Source organism: Athene cunicularia (genome assembly GCF_003259725.1).
Source record: "Athene cunicularia isolate RWA chromosome 13 unlocalized genomic scaffold, athCun1 chr13_part1, whole genome shotgun sequence".
Lineage (NCBI taxonomy): Eukaryota > Metazoa > Chordata > Aves > Strigiformes > Strigidae > Athene > Athene cunicularia.
Genome location: NW_020799117.1, coordinates 20,677,810 through 20,696,587, shown reverse-complemented (window position 1 = coordinate 20,696,587; position 18,778 = coordinate 20,677,810). Strand labels below are relative to the sequence as shown.

Here is an 18,778-nt window from a genome sequence, read left to right as displayed (position 1 = left end):
AAGGATCCCAGAATGCATGGGTTAGCACTGCAGGATTTTATTTTCCCAAATCCCCATCATCAATTGTAAAAGCAGAAACATGCTCCATCAATGAGGGGATTTGTTCAACAAGCTAAAAAGCCTTTTGCAGGGCCAGTGTCAGCATGAATGTTTTGGAGGCAGGACAGCTGAAGCCCAAGAAGTGAAGTAACATGCCAGGATCACATGATGGAGTCAGACAGAGCAGATCTGGTACATAGTCTCCTGATCTGAACACTGGATTTAGAGCCTCAGGTCTTCCAGGGGACACCAGCTTATATCCCACGCTCCACGCCATACTGCCCATCTTTGCCTTTAGAGTCACAGTGGCCTGTCTTTACATCACATTTAGAGTAGTAGATGTGAAGACTACTTGAAAAATACACAGTGCACAAAATAAGCAACAACAAGGACCTGACAGCAGCCAGGTACAACACAGCTCTCCCTGCAGACGGACAGGGAGATCTCCACCTTTAACGCACCATGCCTGCGTGCCTGCAGGCTCTGCTCAATTATCAACCACACCTCCAGTTGTGGGTTTTAAAATATATGAGTAAAGGCCACACCAGGACTTCTTTTTAGTCTAATATTGAAAACTGGTCTATCCACACAGCCCTTGGTGGACTGACTCCTGTCTGTTCTACCCGTGCTCGGGGCTGGCTGGACACCCTTCAACTCCAGACCAACAGCACCACACTCAAGTCTGTAGTATTGCTAGCTCCAGAAGAGCACAATCCCTTCAGACTGGAGTGACCAGAGACTGACCAGCCAGTTATCGTGCAGGTCCTCTGTGATCACCCAGTAACGGTCATGTCAGGCTGGACTTGAGACAAGGTTTGGGGGAACTGGTTGAAGCTTAATTACATGTCACCTCTTACTGTGGTATATGCTGAAGCTTCAGTTCAGCTGGATGTGACTTACAAACCTTTTGTCTTCATCACAGTGAAGACAACACTGAGCCACTGTAATCATCCAAGTCCACCAGGCCTATCTCACCTGGGAGACAGAAAGTAAGGAAAACATTTCCAACACCCAGCCATGCTAAGCATTGGAAAAAGTATTAAATGGGAGAGGGAGAGCCTGAATGAGTCTAAACCAGTGAGTCTATAAACTTAATCCAATGACATCACCAAGATGACAGCTATGAAATCTGTGGACCTGAACTGGTGTTTGGAGAGTTAGACTTAATTGGAGAAAGAAGGGCTGTTTCACCTACCCTCCCATGGGGATCTCGAAAGAGACTTTAGGGAGGGCCTGTGATACACAGTAGTTGAAATAAAGGCCCCCCAAATCAATCCAGAGAGCCCAGCTTTCATTCAGGTGCCTCACATCCCCCAGTCCTTGTGTTTCCAGCACAACTCCACACTGCCTCTTCTGCTGTTTCTCCCTCTTTCATCTTCTCATCTGATCCCAAAACTTTCCCTGCTGCAGAGCACCCATAGAGTGAGATTAGACAGCCCAGCCAGCACTGCCAGCCTGCATAGGCTGGTAAGTATGGGCACTCAACTGGGTTAGCCAGGGAGTGACCCAGACAAAGGGCATGACAGCATCCAGGTGAGCAGCTGCAGTGGTCCACATGTTGGTTTAGAGCATCTGCCCATTACTGGCGGATCCTCTTGTACCCAGACAAGATGGTGCCCAAACTATGCTTCCTCCACCCAGCCTGTATTCTCTTTTTTACCTGGTTGTTGAAGTCAAGGAAATAAACTAAAGGGGAACTCAACAGCAGAAAACAAGCAAATGGTATTATCTGACTTTTTCAGAGATTTCAAATGTTATCTTACCTTTTAAAAATGAAACTTTGATAAGATTTTAGTATCTCTGTCCTGCATAAACCTTTCCATCTCAGAATGCTCTACAGATTGCTCTGAACTGTCTTCCATTTTGGCCTCCATCAAATTGTCTGTAAGCTTTGACACTGATTTGTATTCTGTTTACCAAGCAGGTCTGTAGCCACAGACACCTGAACCTTGTTTAACTGCTTCAAGCTGCACAGTGACAGGATTGCATTACCATTTTGAGTTCTCTGGATGTTGAAATGAGTATAAAGGACCTTTCTCTCCGCATCAGGGCACATGATCAAGTTATCCCATCCCTGCATGTTCCTGCCTGTGAGCTGAGCCACTGTGACCACCCAACTGCACAACCATAGCCTGTGACACAAGACATGTCTTATTTAACACTTTTTCACTATGGATGAGGCTACTGCAACTATCTCATGCTTAGTGACCTCAGCAGGAAGAATTCTTGATGAGAGTAGTAAGCATGTCTTCTCTTTTGAGCCCCAGTGCTTTCTTCAGAGTATCTCTAGGGCTGCTCTAGTCTGCAATGCTCAACCAAAAGCTCAGAGGAAGGTGGAAGATGCTGGTACCATGTCAAAATATGCAGCATCATGGAAAGACTTTCCCAGACACCAGACTTCCTTTTGGAATCTGGCCCTCAGAGTCCAATTTGACCATGGGGATCAAAGCTGGTGTTAATATCAACACTACACCCCTATGACCAGGCTAGCACTCATCACACTCAGTGGTCCAGCTTGTTACATCTGCTAAATGGCTCTGGCTCATCTGAAGGTGTCCACACCACTGAAAGGAGCTGAATTGTACCCTTTGCCATGAACACACTATACAGTGGGAGCATCAAGAAAACCAACTCATTGTCTGGCAAGTCCCAGTACTCACCCTGAGTATAGAGTTGCATCCACATGGACTGGACAAGGACACAAGGCAGATTTGAATCCAGACAGCTCTCAAAAAGCAGCACCGTCAGATCCCAGATCTCCCAAGTGTGCTGTCTTTAGTCCAAGATCCAGACTAGTATCAGGGTTGTTTCCACACCAGAAACACCACGAGATCCTTGTGTGTCTCCATACTGTCATGAGATCTGTGAGTCCCATATCAAACAGTGCCCCCACGAAAAAGAAGCAGAGGTGCTCCAGCCAGCATGTAGGCAAGGGGAACAGCAGCTGGGGAAGAGATCCCATGCACATTATCGTAACAATGCAGACATTTCAAAGAACCTGTGATACCAATCTGCCTCCTGACACTCTGCAGCCTCATGTCAGGTGCTGGCCAGGCATCGGAAGAAGCTGAGATGGAAAGCAGTGCAACAAAAAATACACTTCCAGACAAAAAAATATACTCAAAAATGGAGACATAACACCTTGGAGACCTGGGTTGCATTTTGAGTGCTGTCCGGTGTGTAAACCTGCCTGGTGTCAAGGATGCAGCAGTGCCTGTGTGTCTGTGGCCACTGGAGAAGAGGAGGAGGAAGGCAGAGGTGACTCAGAATGGGATAGGATTTGCTAATAGCTACACTTAGAGGTGGTAATAAAGGCTTTAACAGTGGTCTAAGGGGGAAATAAGTGATATCCCACTCCTTTCCCACGGCAAGGGTAGAAAAGAAGTCCAGACCATCCAGGAAGGAACTGAGACCTTCAGGAAAAACACAAGTTAAAAACATAACACCAGGAGCAACAGGGCTACAGGGGGTGACGCATGTGGGACTGCACAGAGTGATGAGGGTTTATCTTGTCTAGGACATGGGGAGAACACAGTGAGCTTCTTGAGGTGTAGGGTCTAACACCCTTGCCCAGCCTACCTGGGCCTGCCTTGCACCACGGGCCAAACAGAAGTGACCAAGCCCCGTGGCCAAGCTGTCTCTGCAAGGCAGTGTCTCCCTTCCCAGGTAACTGCAGATACCACCAAGTTTGCATGGTGCTTTCTCAACACAGTATTTAAAAGCCAGTGATCATTTACAATGTTTCAGTGAAACAATGAGAGGTGGGACAACCTGCAGGTGCCAGACAAGCTTTTGAATACAGAGATTTAAAAGAAATGCAAGATTTTTACAAGGATGAGATACTTGTCAGCTTTCCAGAGCATCACACCTCACATCTTCATTACTTCCCCATATGTTATACACATGTGCAATTCTATGATCGATCATCAGCAACCATAAATATCAGGGGGACTATGTGCTATTTAGATAACAATTGAGAGAGATCATAAAAAAGGAATGTGAAGGAAAAAGTCAATCACAATTTAACTCTGGGGACTTTACCATCTTTTCACATCATTAATTAAAAAACAGACAATCAAGGATGATTTTCCCACAGAGGAAAGAAGTTTTTCAAAAGGAGAAACTTCTGTGTAAGCCACAGTTTCCAGTGCCAGTTTCCTTCCTATTGTTGAAATTAGACTTTTAGTAAAAATAGCATATATCTAATGTAATGCAAATGTGTAGCATGGATCTATGCTGGTGAACACAGAGGAAAAATCCTGGGGAAGGATGATATGGTCATTGCACTAATGGTGCTCCGTCTCAGCTTGATGTCCCCGGTGGAAGGCTAAGCACAACACAAGCAAATTTTAAGTGCAGTTTTCTAATCACAAAAGATTTTAAAGGATACCTGACTAGTCCCTGTTTTAACTGCAATCAGATTTCCTTTAAAATCATATAAGATTGAGCTTTCCAAGGAGGAAAGAATTGTCAAGAGAGAGGCCCATCCAGCTATGCTGTCTATTCTGGGCATGAGCAGCTGGAATGGAAATATAGCACAGATCTCAAAACAACCACCTGGCCCTCGGCTCTGCGGGTGCCTCGCCATTTGGATGGGGCCCCAGTGGGCTGTCCAGCATGCTGACGCTGCCTGAGAGTCATGGTGTGCCCCCCAGGAGAGCCTCTCCGACACAGAAATAATGCACTCCAAGAGCTGAACCAATGGTCAGGCACCTGGCTTCCAGATCTACACTTGTATACATGCTTTGAGGGGTTTCTTTGTGTGTGCATTTGTGACAAGTGAATAGGAGGGAATGCTAAAAAGCACTTCTGCCACATTAAACTAAACATTTTGGGAAATCTGTTCTTGCTTTCTGGAGGCTCAAGTTAAAATGTGATGGCAAGGCACAGATGCATTTTCTGCAATTGTTTTATGACTTATGCTTAGAAGATGCATGTCTTTCTTCTTGCATTTCCTATAGCCTCTTTTGGCTTTCTCACCCATCCTCAAAAAAACTCCAAACCCAAAAACAACCCCCCCCCCAAAAAAAACCCTCTAAATCAAAGGCTGTAACAAGCACATTTTACAAGTATCAATAAACCCATGTATTGAAAGAGCTGGGCATGTTTAAAATCCAGCTGCAATTTTAAGTAGCACGTTCTTCAAGTTATCATTGCAATAGTTACCAACCTCTCCCCCTCTAAGATAGACACCAGCAATATAAATCAAAATTTTTGAAAGATCTAAGGAAAGATCAGTGGCTTTGGGAGAAATCAAAGAGAAGTAGCAATTAAAGAAGATTCCAGGAGGCAATAAAGCGTTTATGCAAAATGTCTCATAAAAACAAAACAAGGGTAAAAAAGCTATATGGGGGGCGCGGGGGGAGAGGTACTTACACTCTTCTTCCATAACAACTATTTTAGTTTCTGAGGCTGGTAAGACTTGTGGTGCTTTCGTTGTTCCTGGGGAAATTAAGGTAAGAAAGTAGTGAACAAAATATCTATTTTGTGCAGAGTGGACTTAACTACTGCAGGGAGGAGGACAAGAGCAGGTGCTGCTGGGTGGGGCAGGCTGGGGTGGATGTCAACATGTTAGTACTGGTTAGAGGGACTCTCAGATGGGTAACTGGTAACAGAGGCAGATAAACCAGTACCCCTGCAGGGGGAGGGCACGGGGCACACTGGCCCCTGGCTGTAAAGGGCCTCAGCCATTAGGATCTCTGTCATGACAAAAAGTCAGAAATGGTTCAGGAATCACCCTGAAGGAGATGAGAGAAACTGTGGGAGGATTTTTAGCCCTGAGGGCCATGAAAGTGTGACTGATGAGATCACAGACCACCACAGTGAGAAAAATGTGGAGTTTAAAGAAAAGGTGAGATCATCTGAAGAATCTCCATCCCACAAATATGTGCAGTTCTGCAGCACAAAATAATGGTCATACAAGAGATGGAGGATCATGAAACAGACGGAGACCATGGCCCAAGGCAATATGGGAGCCGAGCATGTGTAGCAATTTCCTTTTATAAACCAGGATACTGGGAAAGTCCAGCGTCCACAGTCACCAACTCTACATGCGCCTGCTGGCAGCAGCAGCCCCTTCTGGATCAAAGCTCCTCACCACCCTCTGGATGAACAAAGGAGAAAGCCCCAGGAGCCTGCACTGTGTGCGCAGCACTGTCGGAGACAGGCTGTGAGACAACCATGAAAAGGTAAAAGCAGAAAGCATTTTTTATAAAAGTTTGATTTTTCCTGCGGTGTTTAGCAAAGGGGGATGGGGTGTCAGTTAAGGAGGTGTCTAGAAATTTTCTGAGGAAGAAAAGAGTCTCAATCAGCTGCATTTCAGCGGCGCCCTCATGCCCATGTGGTACCAGTATTAGACTACTCATTGAAGACAACTGGGAAATGGGACATTTTTCTAAGAAAGAATCTAATTTACCATAAAGTAATAAAAATCTGAAAATAGCACCAAAGCACAATATGTTTTGGCTAAGCCCAGAAACATTTCCTCAGAAACTGACACCCTTCCAAAGCTTTTCAATGAGAAAGCATTTATTTCTGAGCTGGGCATTTTGTGGAAATACCAGAACTGCAGAGGAGAGACAAGGCGATGGGTTTGGCTTACAGGCATTTTCTTTTTTTCTTTTTTTTTTTTTTTTCCTGCACTGCAGCCACTCTCCTTCTAAAGAAAATTTATCTTTAATGTGTTTTGGGTAATTTGAAACAGATTTGCATGGCTGAAAAGGTGCTCTTTTAAAACTGGTATAAACCAAAAGGTGGTAGTGGAATAGAACAGAGTACTTTCAAACAGCAACACTGCCTCATCAAGCTAATTTTTCACCAGCAGTGACTGAATTTCCATGGGTCTGAGAGTCTCATCTGTGAGCTCCTTCTCTGCCAGCCAGGGCTCAAGTGGGCTCAGAAGCCTCTGTCTCTGGGCTCTGCACCCCTGGAGAGGAACAGCATGTTGGGCTGATGACACCTCACTCCTCCATGATGCTCATCTGAAGCCTCAGCACCTCAGGCCAGCTCCTACAATGCCACCTCTCTACAGAGGCACACAGAGATGATCCCAACCTCGTGCCTCTGTATCACAAGATGTGGTGTCAGCTCCAGACTTTTTCCTAGTCCTGGATCCGCCCGCCTGTATCACAGGAACTTTACAGGACCTCCAACACTACTGCTAAGTGTCAGGTTGGAGAATGTGCTTCCAGCAGATGGTTCCAGAGCATCAGTCCCAGCCAAGCCTGCCCAGGACAGGCAGATGCACCAGATTCCCAGGACATGGCAGCAGTAAGAAGCAGAACATAAGGCAGCAGAACATACAGAAACAGCAATAGCTGGAGTAAGCTTCTGTGAAAGAGGGGAAGGCTCTGAGGGAAGGCCAGCTTGCACGTCTGCTCTGATTAATTGTTATAAACTGCTAGAACTTCACAGAGGACTGTCCTGAGATTTAGCTACAAAAGGATCAATGCTAAGGAGCCTGGAGAAGAATGCAGGGACAGAAGACAGCACATACTTGGATTCAGAGACAAGCAGATGCCCCGAGGAGTTTTCTGCTGAAAGATATCACAGAAGAAGGGAGCTTACAGAAGTGAGGAAAGCTGTCAAGGTCCCAAGAAGACCCAGCAGTGAGGGAAGAGACTCTAAGACAGCAAGTGCCTGGGCACAGATGAAGGCTGCTCAACTCTGGGTGGCTCCAGGGCGAAGTGAAAAAGTGAGAAAAAAATGATGACAGATCTGCAAAAGTCTACATCAGCCACCATCATCTCGTTTACCTCTGCAAGGGACTACAACTGGCATTCAGCTGCTGTCCTGCCTGCAAATAGCAGCAGCAGCAAGGTGTGCATGCAGCTGAGAGGGGCAAGCCAAAGGCAGACTTTAAGGCAGCTTAGGAAATGGATTAACCAGGGCACTGCCACAGCAGGGCACAGCAGTCATTCTGCTGGATCTACAGCATCCTGCAGCCAGAAGCTCCCACTAGGAAAAGGTACAGGGCAGATCTCTGGGTGCTTTTCAGGTGTCAATAAATTTCTGGGCAACTCAGGTGTGCCCTCACACCCTCTGTGTCCTGAGTGAGAGCAACCACCTGCCCTTGCCAGACGACATGCCACACTCCATTCCTGTGGAGGAAGAGTTAAACTCTGACAAATGTGCCACTATACCTGTGCAGGTGGGAAGGGACAGTCTGAAGTCGCAGTGGCTGGATATGTGTTTTCTTGGTGCCATAAGCAGTGTACAGGGTCAGAGCCTTGCTCTGCTCAATCACAGTCTTCCTCTTGTGAAGGGGGATTGCTAGTGACTGGGAAGGAGAAGTGGAGGAGGCAGACGGGGCTCTGATGGCAGGCATACGGGCCTGTGCACTCTGCACATGGGCAGCAGGGGTTGCACATACAGCTCCCAGTCACAACACCAACAGTTTACATTGCAGTGGGACAGCCGAACGTCAGACCAAAAAAAAAAAAAAAAAAAAAAAAAAAAAAAAAGGAGTGGCACTGCCTTAGCTTACTCTGGTCCTTTCCTATCATGATGAGAAAGAAACACAGCAGAGCAGTAGAGCTAACTTCATAGATGTGAAACATGAAGGCATGGAGGTCCGAGCACAGATGGCCTTTCTCCAGACCTCGCAGACTTCGCAAGCACGGGGTTTTTATAGGCAGAGTAGCTGAGGGGGAGGCTATGTGATACTGCAGCTTTGCAGAATAAAAGATTCAGGACTGCAAACACTGCTGAGACAGAGGTTAATACAGAAAATAATGCCAGAAAGCAGCAGGAGAAGGCTACCTTCCTTCACATTTGAGTAATGCTAATGAGAGCACAACAGATAAACTGGGCCACACCAAAGGGCTGCAGAGCACAGAGCCCAGGCTCCCACAGCAGCCCATCGCGAATGGCAGGAGGAAATGCTTAGGAAACAGAGCTTGTACAGAAACATCCCTCCCCTAGTCACACCCTCCTGGCTTCTGGCAACCACTGTAGGGACTTTCTGGGCTGGAGGGTGCATCCAAACCATCATATTAAGCAACATAATTATTATGACCGAGATAATAATAAAACCACCTAACCTCAGACTCCACCCACTGAGCTCTAAGAGATGGAGCACACATTCTAGGATGAAAATCAGAAACAACTTCACTCATCACAAAGCTATGGTTTAATTACTCATCTTCTGGTGATTTTTGCTTCTCAGAAATTCTTTAAAAAAAGAAAGCATCAAGCCCACCAGCTTTCTTTCCTCTTTACCCCTTTTAAAAAAATACATTGACTGTAAGTTTATTTAAAATGTAAATTAACCACATTGCCAGTGACAGATAACAAAGATAAACATTTATGCTAAGCTGCATTTTTCTTATCTCCCAAGATTGTTTTACTCAATATCCTGAAAGCATGAAACAAAATACAAGACAGATCATGTGCAGAAACTCCTGCTTTCTGCATGAATGGTAGACAGCTCAAGACATTTGCTATCTTCTTCACTTACCACTTTTCACATTCAGGCTGCCTTTTGCGGTGTCTTTCCCTAAAACGTTCTCCGCTTCGCAGCTGTACTCCCCAGCATCTTCCAGCTTCACCTTGTTGAACTGCAGTCTGGAAATCTTTCTGTTGAAAAGTACAGCAGACATTTCTTACTCAATTGCTAACCATCCTCATGAATTGATAACCATTCCTGGCCCTGGTACGCTGCCTGGTGTGCCACCCCTTCTTGAAAGGATGGGCTGCCTGACCTCACAAGCTGAACAGGCACTCAAGCCTGGTCAGGATTCACATGAGACCCGTTCCAGCAATCACAACCACCATGATTTCCTAAATGAGCATCTGCCTCTGAACCCACTGCTCTTATCATGTTGCCATGGTTTGGTCTGAAACCTGCTCTCATTTACACAGAAAGTCTTGCGAGGGGTTGAGCCCAAGAGTCCCAGCATCACAGCACACAGACTTTCTGCACTGGAGAAGAGCTGCTTTACTGCTGGACAGCGGAATATGTCTGTGAGACAGGGCCGTGGAGATGAGACACATGTTCTGCACCTTCCCCAGCAAGGAGGCTGGGCAGTCCGGTGCCTCACCAGCTGTGTTCAACAGTGCCACACAATCAAATGCAAACACCCACGGGGTCAAGGGGGACTCATCCCTTTCCAGCCAGCAAATCAAAACCTTGTGTTTTGACCTAGACAGCTAGCTTGTAGCTTTATCTGGGCCAACAGATAGGGCAAATACTTCATCTCCCCCAAATACACACACACACACTCCAAAGTACTACAGACATGTGGGGCTGAACTGCACATATCTCATCAGCCAGAAGTGCCTAGAAAGGGCAGAAGATGATGTGCCCGTGTTAACTAACAACCTGTGCTGCATGCTTCACGGGAGAGGGAGCAGCTCTGTGGCAGAGCTCTGCAGTGCTATGGGGAAGACAAGCATCGCCTTTCCCACCGGCTATGACTGATGTCTCGTTCCCTGGGATGTCTCTCTGACTAATAGGCAAAACCTTTTGTTGACTAGTTTAACAGAGATATATAGGAGCCTTCAACACACGCTGAATACCATTCATGAGACCACAGTGGGATTCTTACATTAAGCCCTCTGTTTTACTGCATTTCCTTCCATTTTAGCCATCTTTTCAAAAAAGACTCTGTGTACTCTTCTTGTGAGAACACCCCTCTGCTTTCTACCCCAAGTTTTTATCTCAGGTCTGTGTCATACAGTCGCTTTATTTAGAGGACTGGAAACACTGCCAGCTTTAGACAGAGGTCCCAGTGGCCTATGTCGCCGAAGGCAAATAAAACTCTTTTTATGTGGAAAATAATCATTAGCTTTGGACATATTTGCAATGTTACATGTGTCATCCGAGAAGGACTTTTCTTTGGGCTGTGCAAATCATCGTCCATAGGACGTCCTTCACAGAAGTACACTGGCATCTTTTTAACGCCCTGACATGCTGTCTACTGGAAGACACAGCGCAAGGACACAGCATGAATATCTCACTAGTTATATTAGTAAATTAAAAGCACTTGGAGACAATTTGGTATGCATCCCGGGATACTGGCACTGCCCTGTTTTACAGGATGCGGTCAAGTGTTCAATTGCACGAATTTAGGCCCCATGTGGAGCAATTTTTAAATTAATGTTGACAGTATGCAAAGATCTCTTGAATCTCTCTAATCCCAGGTCTCCCCTAAACCACTGTGCAAAGCCAGTTATTTGGGCCAACAAGCTCCAACATGGGCCTAAACAAGCCGGCCGATTCAGAGGTGCAAAGCTGCTCTGACTCCCAGTGCTGTACATTTCGCTGGATTTTCTCAACACTCTTAGAACAGCCTGTGACAGTCCTGGGCATTGTGGACCTCGCTACTGTGATGTCTTAGGAGTCAAGCAGCATCCAAGAGACAGCAAAGCATTTAAGGGCCTCCAGGGCCTTTTGTTGCCCGATGGCAGTTGGGTTCCGCACCTTGCTGGGCAGTTACAGTGGTGCCTGATGAAGAGGGTTGGCTTTGTTGGGCTGTAGTGCCCAGTCCAGGACCACGTTTCCTACTCCCTGAACAGAGGCAAAGGGACGAGGTGGGCTCCTAGTACTTCTGCATGCAACTCCAAGTAGTCTGCCCCCAGCACAGCCCAGCCATTGCTTTCTCTCAGCTGTGTCAACCCTCATGGATAGAATACACCATTTGTTTCATAAACCACCCCTACGACAGGCCTGTAGTTATTGCTGCAATGCACAGCAAAAAGGCAGGCAGCATGTGTTGAAAGCAGCTTGGAAGAGCAAGGCTCTAACTCAAAGTCCTGTAGAAAACACCACCCTCACACACCAGCATGCTGAGACTATCTGCCAGCGCAGAACCAAAAGCTGTAATGAACACACTGCCTTCAGCTGCCAGAGGACAGATATTCTAATGACAATTGGCTGTATTGCAATGCCATATGCACAACACATTTCATTGTGTGTAGTAACTGAAAAAAATCCACTACAACATTAGAATATCACCTGTGTATGTGATCTTTTACAGATAAAGGGGTTTCAGTGCCAAAGATACAAATTAGTAAGTTTCTAGTGACACAAAAGGCTAATGAAAGGGGGCAGGTTTGTCAGATTCACCTCCGAGAACGAGAGACTTTTGGCCTTTTACCTGGAACTGGAGATGAATGTGAGTAGAATAAAAAGCAATATTGGCATTTATAGCATATTAGCATCGAGGTGAAACCAGAGGATTATTTGTTTTAATGCACAAGACTGTTGTACCGTCAAAAAGAGCTAATTTTTGTTTTCCACCACAGTTTGCTGAAATTCTTCCGGACTGTAAGATCCCCTTGAAAAATCAAGAGCGTTTTCTTGCTTTTCATACCCTAGACCAATGGTGTAGCTACTCTCAGTCTCCACACTGTGCTGTATAATATCAGGCAACAGACTTGGGGGAGAGAGATGAAGGGTACAAACGAGGATCAGTTTGATTGTGGAGCATAACCAGAGTAAAGAGAATTTCCCTATTCCAGGAAGCACTGAAAGATACCTTGTTTCACAGCATTACTTGTGCACCTTTTGATTCACATGGATAATGCCTGTGCACTAGAAGAACTGAACTGAAGGATGTAGAGGAGACTACAGCTTGCTTGATCTGTGTGTGGCAAAGATGACCAGTCAGTGTCTGTTCTATTTTACCGTCTCCAAGTGCTACTGGATTAACTCAAAACTGCCCTAGGAAATTGTTTTTTCAAGTTTGTGTTCTTCCTCCTGCTACCCCTGAAGGCAGGTACTTTGTTCAGTTGAGGGCTGAGGTGTGTTTTTACAGAAATACCAAGTAGCAGCATACAAGGAATTATGTTGTGCACAGGAGTTTCGTATCAAGTCCCCTTCTGACCTTCTGGGCAGCATGTCTCTTGGGGATGCCACCCCCTGGGAAAGCCCTCCTGTGTTGGTTCACAAGGGTGCCTTGCTGCCAGACCATGCCATTCTTCTGGAGGAAGGCACTGCCCCAGGCTGTTTGTTCAGTGAAAGGGCCAGGGTCACTGACAGATCCCATCATTTCACTGCAGTGCAACTCTGTTGACACTTCTTTACCCCAGGGGAAAATCTGCCTCATTGTCTTTTCTGACCCTCAGCACATATGACTTAGCCACGTACTAATTATCTCCTGTAGTGCTAGTGGAGGAATAAGCCATGGGGAATATGTTGTCTGCAAGCTCTGGGGAACACGATTCACAAGGAGACCTTCAGCCTGGCCAGAAGAAGATTCCCCAAAAATACCTTTCTGGCCAAGAGAAAAAGAGTCCCCCAAAGGGCACTCTGGAGCGATGAGTAAATCACCCTCTGCGGTGCCAGACTACAATAGGAAATAGGGAGATCAGCCCTTGGTTGGGACCTACACAAAGATCCTGGCAAATTCTGGCTGGGAAGGCTGGGCTCATCTGTTGTAATTCAGACATCTCGGAGTTAGACATCTAAATGTGAGCTTGAGCCCGGAGGCCTCCAGTAGTCAGAGGAAAAGAAACAGGCAATTCATCTCAGCCAAGGAGGAACTTTTAATGATAGCAGTCATGTTCCCACCAGCACTTTGGTCAAGCTTGAATCATTTTTCCCCTCTTACCTACTGCCACGTGGAAATGGGACCATCTTCCCAGGTCATCTCCTTGCAAAGCCATTCATCTCAGAGCATGTGAGCAGGAGAGCAGCTCAGAGTTCCCTATGTGAGTTTAGCCACTTCTGCGTCGTTCAGGACAAAAATAGCTCTAGGATTACTACTGCTGTAGTATTTTATTAGCCTTCTAAAAATAGGGTGTCTAACACATAAGTAATAAAGTAGTCAGTGAATTAGCTGATGAAGAGAATTTGAAGGCTACAGTATATTTGGTCCCTAAATTGTCAGCAAATAACACTGCACATAGTAAACATACCTGAGATCCTAGGAAAAGGAACTTCCCAAACATGACCCTTGCAAAGGACACACTGAACACACTGCTGTGGTTACCTATTAACTCCATTCCTCTCTATTTGCACAGGGCCAGTGGCAGGAAGCACACCGATATTGCAGAGAGCAGAAACACCAGCAATTGCTGTAACGTGTACTGCTTACACTCCTGCCAAAGATTTAATTGATACCTATGTGCTGTCCTGGCATTCTGCACAGTGGTGCATTTGCCCTGAAAGAGCAGGTTAATGATTGGCAAGAAGATTCAGAATATCCAATTCTTCAGTTTACAGTCAAGAAGTGTTGTCCAGCAACCACCAAACATCAGGCATGCCCACTGGTTGGAGCAGGAGCATTCAGTGCCCTGGCCTCAAGGAACACATTCATCTTCTTCAGCACACAGTGGGATAAAGTCAGGCAGAAAAGAGATCACTGCAATGCAAAGCAGAGCGAGGATGGCCACAGCAAAGCACCTCTGTCCAACAGGGCAGAAGTGGCAGCCAGGAGCAGCCTCTCCCCTGCACGGCCAGGGAAACCACCCTTATCTTCCCTGCTCCTCAGTTACAGAGCACCACAACAGAGCTGGGCAAGCTGGCTGTGCCTTGCAGTGCTTGGGAAAAACAAGTGGTCCTATGCTGGCTGCTACACGCTCTGGGGCATGATCTGGCTAGTTCAGAATTAGCTACAGAAACACCAAATGGGAAAAGGATAAAAAATGCCCTCAAGCAAAGCAACCAATTAAGAGGGGGAAGGACGGGAAGGTTTGGACTTTTCATCTTGGTCAGCATCCCTTCTGCAGTGGGTGAAGTCCTCCTTCCTCCTCCCATCACAGGACCATGTGCCCCACTCAGCGTTTGACCTGCTGGGACTGTGTGAGAGGCAGGCGTGGGAGACAGCTAATGTCCTTGTGGGTGCCCGGGACAGGACCAGCCATCCCCTGACCTCCTGCTCTCTCCTACCCCTGTCCCTCGACATTAAAGTGCTGTTCTAACCTGAAAAGCAGATTTGCCCCTTCTCTGCTCAGCAGTGCTGTTGTCTCTCTGTGCCCAGGCTTGGGACAGGCTGACTAAAAGGAAGACTCGACCAGTCCTCACTCTGCAGAGCTGACACCGATACTGGTCTGAGTGAGAGCTGGAGCCCCTTCTGGGTCACGCAGTGTCAACAAAAGGGGAAAAGATCAATAAGTATGCTCCAAAGAGCAGGGACACTTGTGCAACCCCCTTCCGTCCCCCAATTCAGCCTGGGGACACATCACTGAATTGCCACAGATGTTCCCGCAATGGGAAGAGGTGTAGGGCAACAGAGGCAGAGTAATGCAACCACATACCAGTCCCTGGAGCGGACTTTGCGGCCACTCTGTTGAGAGGCAAACCCCTGTGTGCTGCTGCTCTTTGTGCCAGGCAAGTTTGTGGCAGCTGCTGGGGTGTGAAATCAATAAATATGTAAAAGCTGAGTTTTGGGTTAAGGCTGATGCACAGACCTGATGTCAGGGCAGGGTCTCTTGTATTACTTGTCCTGGAATTCAAGGCAATTGATCCATCCCATGAATGTTCCCTCCAACCCCAATGCAAGGATTTGAATTTCTTTGTGAAAAAGAAGATCCTGGAATAGTACTGAGGCCAGCTCAGAGCAGGTTCTTTCCATGCTTACTGTGGTATCTCACAGGAGCACGCTAGCAGCCTCCCTAGAGCCAGGAACCTGGCAGCACCAAATGTGGAACAGATACCTCCCTGTCCCAAAGAGCATAAGACCTCAGTATGGAGATGAGACATCCCTGGTAGGTGTGCAGCCAGGACAGTGTGCAGAGGTCTCACTATCTAAGCAACCAAACCACAAGCTCATTTTATAGTGGGGAGGGAAAGAGAGCATCAGTGCTGCTGAGAAGGCAGTGCAGAGGTCCTAGCTTGGAAGCAGATCACATGTTAGGTGGAGGCTGATAGGCTGGGCAAATCAGAGGCAGGACCAAAACTTCAGGGATGGCTAGAAGCGGGGAGGAAGGCCTGAGAAGGCCTTTAAAGTAAAACGAATTAGTTTTAAAGAATCAAGGGAGGAGGAGAGGGAGGTGCCATACTAAAAGCAGTTGTCTGGGGGGGAGCCCTGTGCAGAGCACAGGGATTCAGAGGAGCAGAGCCATGCTGCAAATACTCATATCAGGAAAAAGCATTTGTGGGAACAGAGGTCATGGGAAAGGGATGGCACCTTCAGATGGACAGAGAACTACCCCTACAAAACCTCTACAAAACATAACAGCGTGGTGGTGCACAGGTTTGTGCAAGAGATTCAGTTACAGTTTTGGGGCTCCTTTCTGTTTGGAGTCTTTGGGATGCATGTCATTCTTTTCTTCCCAAGACATTTTTCTGCAACTGGTAGTGTCATAGATACTCAACGGTGCCTGATCCATGAAGTATAAGGGGGACCTGGCAAATTCATGCCTGTGGTTATATTCTGTGCTGTCCTGGATTGACTGCCTGCAGCCTCAGCCCTCGCCTCAGCCCTTCTTCCCCAAGGCAAAGCATCTGAATTTAAACTGGATGAATGGGATTTCAGCTCATGTCTCAGTGAGTGCTTCAACCTAATGTATGACATTTTGCAACCAAAGTGGGCTAAGGTTTGTAGGGAGATTTTTTTTTTTTTTTTTTTTTTTTTTTTCTATACAAAATTTCAGGCACATAAAGCTCCTTCCACCTCTGAGTCTGCACACACCATTAGTTGAAGCAGACCAGCATCTGACTGTAACTTGATAGCCACTGTAACTCAGTCAAATTTGATTAAATGCCCATTTTCTGAACCTCTTAGGAGCCCCAACTTGTGAAGTTTGTGGACTGTTCTAGCTCAAGACACAACTGCTTCTCCTTTCAGTTCTCAAATTCCCTGGTTCAGTCCCAGGTGCATTGGCCAAGATGATGTCCATCATCTCCTTTAAAACAACAAACAGACAAACAAAGGAGATGCCCTCCTTCACACCCCCCTCCAATAAAGTGCCTTCAGCAGCTAAAACCAAATCCCAAATATCGGAGACTTATAATGACATCGTGAGAGTTAGCAAGGCAGAAGCTCCCCTGGTGATTATAACAACACCGGTGCTTGAGAAAAGTCTTAAGCTTCAAGGCATCTGGAATTGCTCTTGCAAGATCCATTGTCAAATGAGCTTTTTCCTTTGTTTAAAAATGTCAGCCTGAAGACCCCTGCCAGAGTGGTGGTATAGCCTGCTTGGATTCACCCTGGCTCCCACAAGGCTTCAACAAGTTCTTTTTGCCCCTCCTTGGCTCCAGGCTTAATTAGGAAATCATTTATCTTTATTGGCACTCTCTTTCCCCCGCTGCTTTGGCATTATTTTTTTTTTTGCCTTAATTCCAGAGCAGTGAGCTGTACAGGGAAGACCACAGCCCCATTCATTGTGGGTGGGGAATAATCTACAGCAGGGAGCTCTACAAGGAAGACCCCAGCAATGAATCTGCCCCAACCAGCATCGCCTGAGGGACTACTGTACAGAAACAGGAGAGGAGGGTATCCCTTGGCTCCACTTACAGGCTAACAATAGGGATTCCTGGTGATACTGAAAGTAGGACACTACTCCCAAGGGATGTCATATGGTCAGCCTGTCCCAAACTGAACTGCCAACCCTCTCCAATCTAACGATACGCCTACTTCATCACCCCAGCAATCTCCCTTGGTAAAAGAGCACACAAAGAGAAGAGGCTGTAAGGACAGCCACAGCTAGGAGACTACCAGGCTCCTGGATTCCTTCTGACTCCAGCTGGAGATCTACATGTGTCAGGGCTGAGCCCCAAGCACATCCTGAAGTGGGGTAGGTTCTCTACACCTCCACAAACAGAAACTTCCCTGGATTTCTCCACAACTGGCATTTGACCATTTACCAGGACAGTCAGAGAGTCAAAAATGAGCCATAACTTCTTGGGAGCCAGCAGCTTCAATCAGATCTCAAGAACTCAGCAGAAGACAGTATTGCTTTGGCAGCTCAGAGGGGGAGCCACTCGCTATGCTGTACCTCCACCACTGCATGCAGTTCTTTCTGCATAATTTCTCTAGGTTGTGTGTTTTAATTAAAACTGTGTTTTAATTTGAGCCAGAGATAAAATTCCAGCCAATAATTTCTTCCACCTTAAAGAGAAGTTTCCTCTTCGTGCAAGCCAGGCTTGCCCCAACCTGTTACTCATTACAGATGGAACATACAATTCAGAAAGAAGGAATCAGAATTGCTCCCCTCCCTCCAGAAAATATCCACTGAAAATACCCGACTCCTTTGCCTGATGGCATCAGGAGTTTTGGCGGTAAATTTGAAAAACATGAGGGAAGATGACTGATGGAAAAGCTGAAGAGCTGGCATACAGTTACCTGCTCCTCTCCTCCTTACAACATATGCTTCCCCTATTTTCAAAGAGGTCTCCTACTCTAAGGCCAGTGGGATCAAATGAAAACTTGATCACAAAAAAAGGGCTTCAGCCATGCTTTCTAGTTAGAGATCTCAAGGTTCTTTCAGCACACAGGGAGGAAAGCCAGGCACAGAGTGGTAGAGGAATGAGTCACAGAGGGCAACCATGTTCTCCTTGTCTCCCATCCTAATCCTCTGCATGTTTTCTAAGGACCACAGCGTTCCAGGCAAAGAGTCTGAGACAGAGCTGTGCCCAGCTCTGCCGGGGACTCAGAGGGCCAAGGGAAACACCATGGACAACACTTCCACATCCTGGCAAGGCTTATTTTGCCTCACTCCAGCAGACAACTCTATTAGGCCTCTGGATCAAACTTTTAAAAAAATTATTCTGTGCACCTGGCCAGACGTTGCATAGTCCGTGAAGCTTTTTGCCTTGTGTACATTCTCTATGAAATTCCACCCCCCACCCCCC

At 46.6% G+C, this 18,778-nt stretch overlaps 1 protein-coding gene across 6 annotated transcripts in view; it reads right to left on the bottom strand.

Moving 5' to 3' along the window:
* NRG2 (neuregulin 2) overlaps positions 1-18,778 on the bottom strand; it is an 89,772-nt gene that overhangs the window by 41,188 nt on the left and 29,806 nt on the right. For 3 of the 6 annotated variants that reach the window (XM_026858048.1, XM_026858047.1, XM_026858049.1), the window contains exons 3-4: positions 9,497-9,615; positions 5,416-5,481 (exon numbers count right to left, since the gene is read on the bottom strand). In XM_026858048.1, the coding sequence (XP_026713849.1) occupies positions 5,416-5,481; positions 9,497-9,615 (185 nt within the window). The remainder of the gene's footprint in view (positions 1-5,415; positions 5,482-9,496; positions 9,616-18,778) is intronic. The other 3 variants (XM_026858051.1, XM_026858050.1, XM_026858052.1) reach the window with 1 other exon arrangement.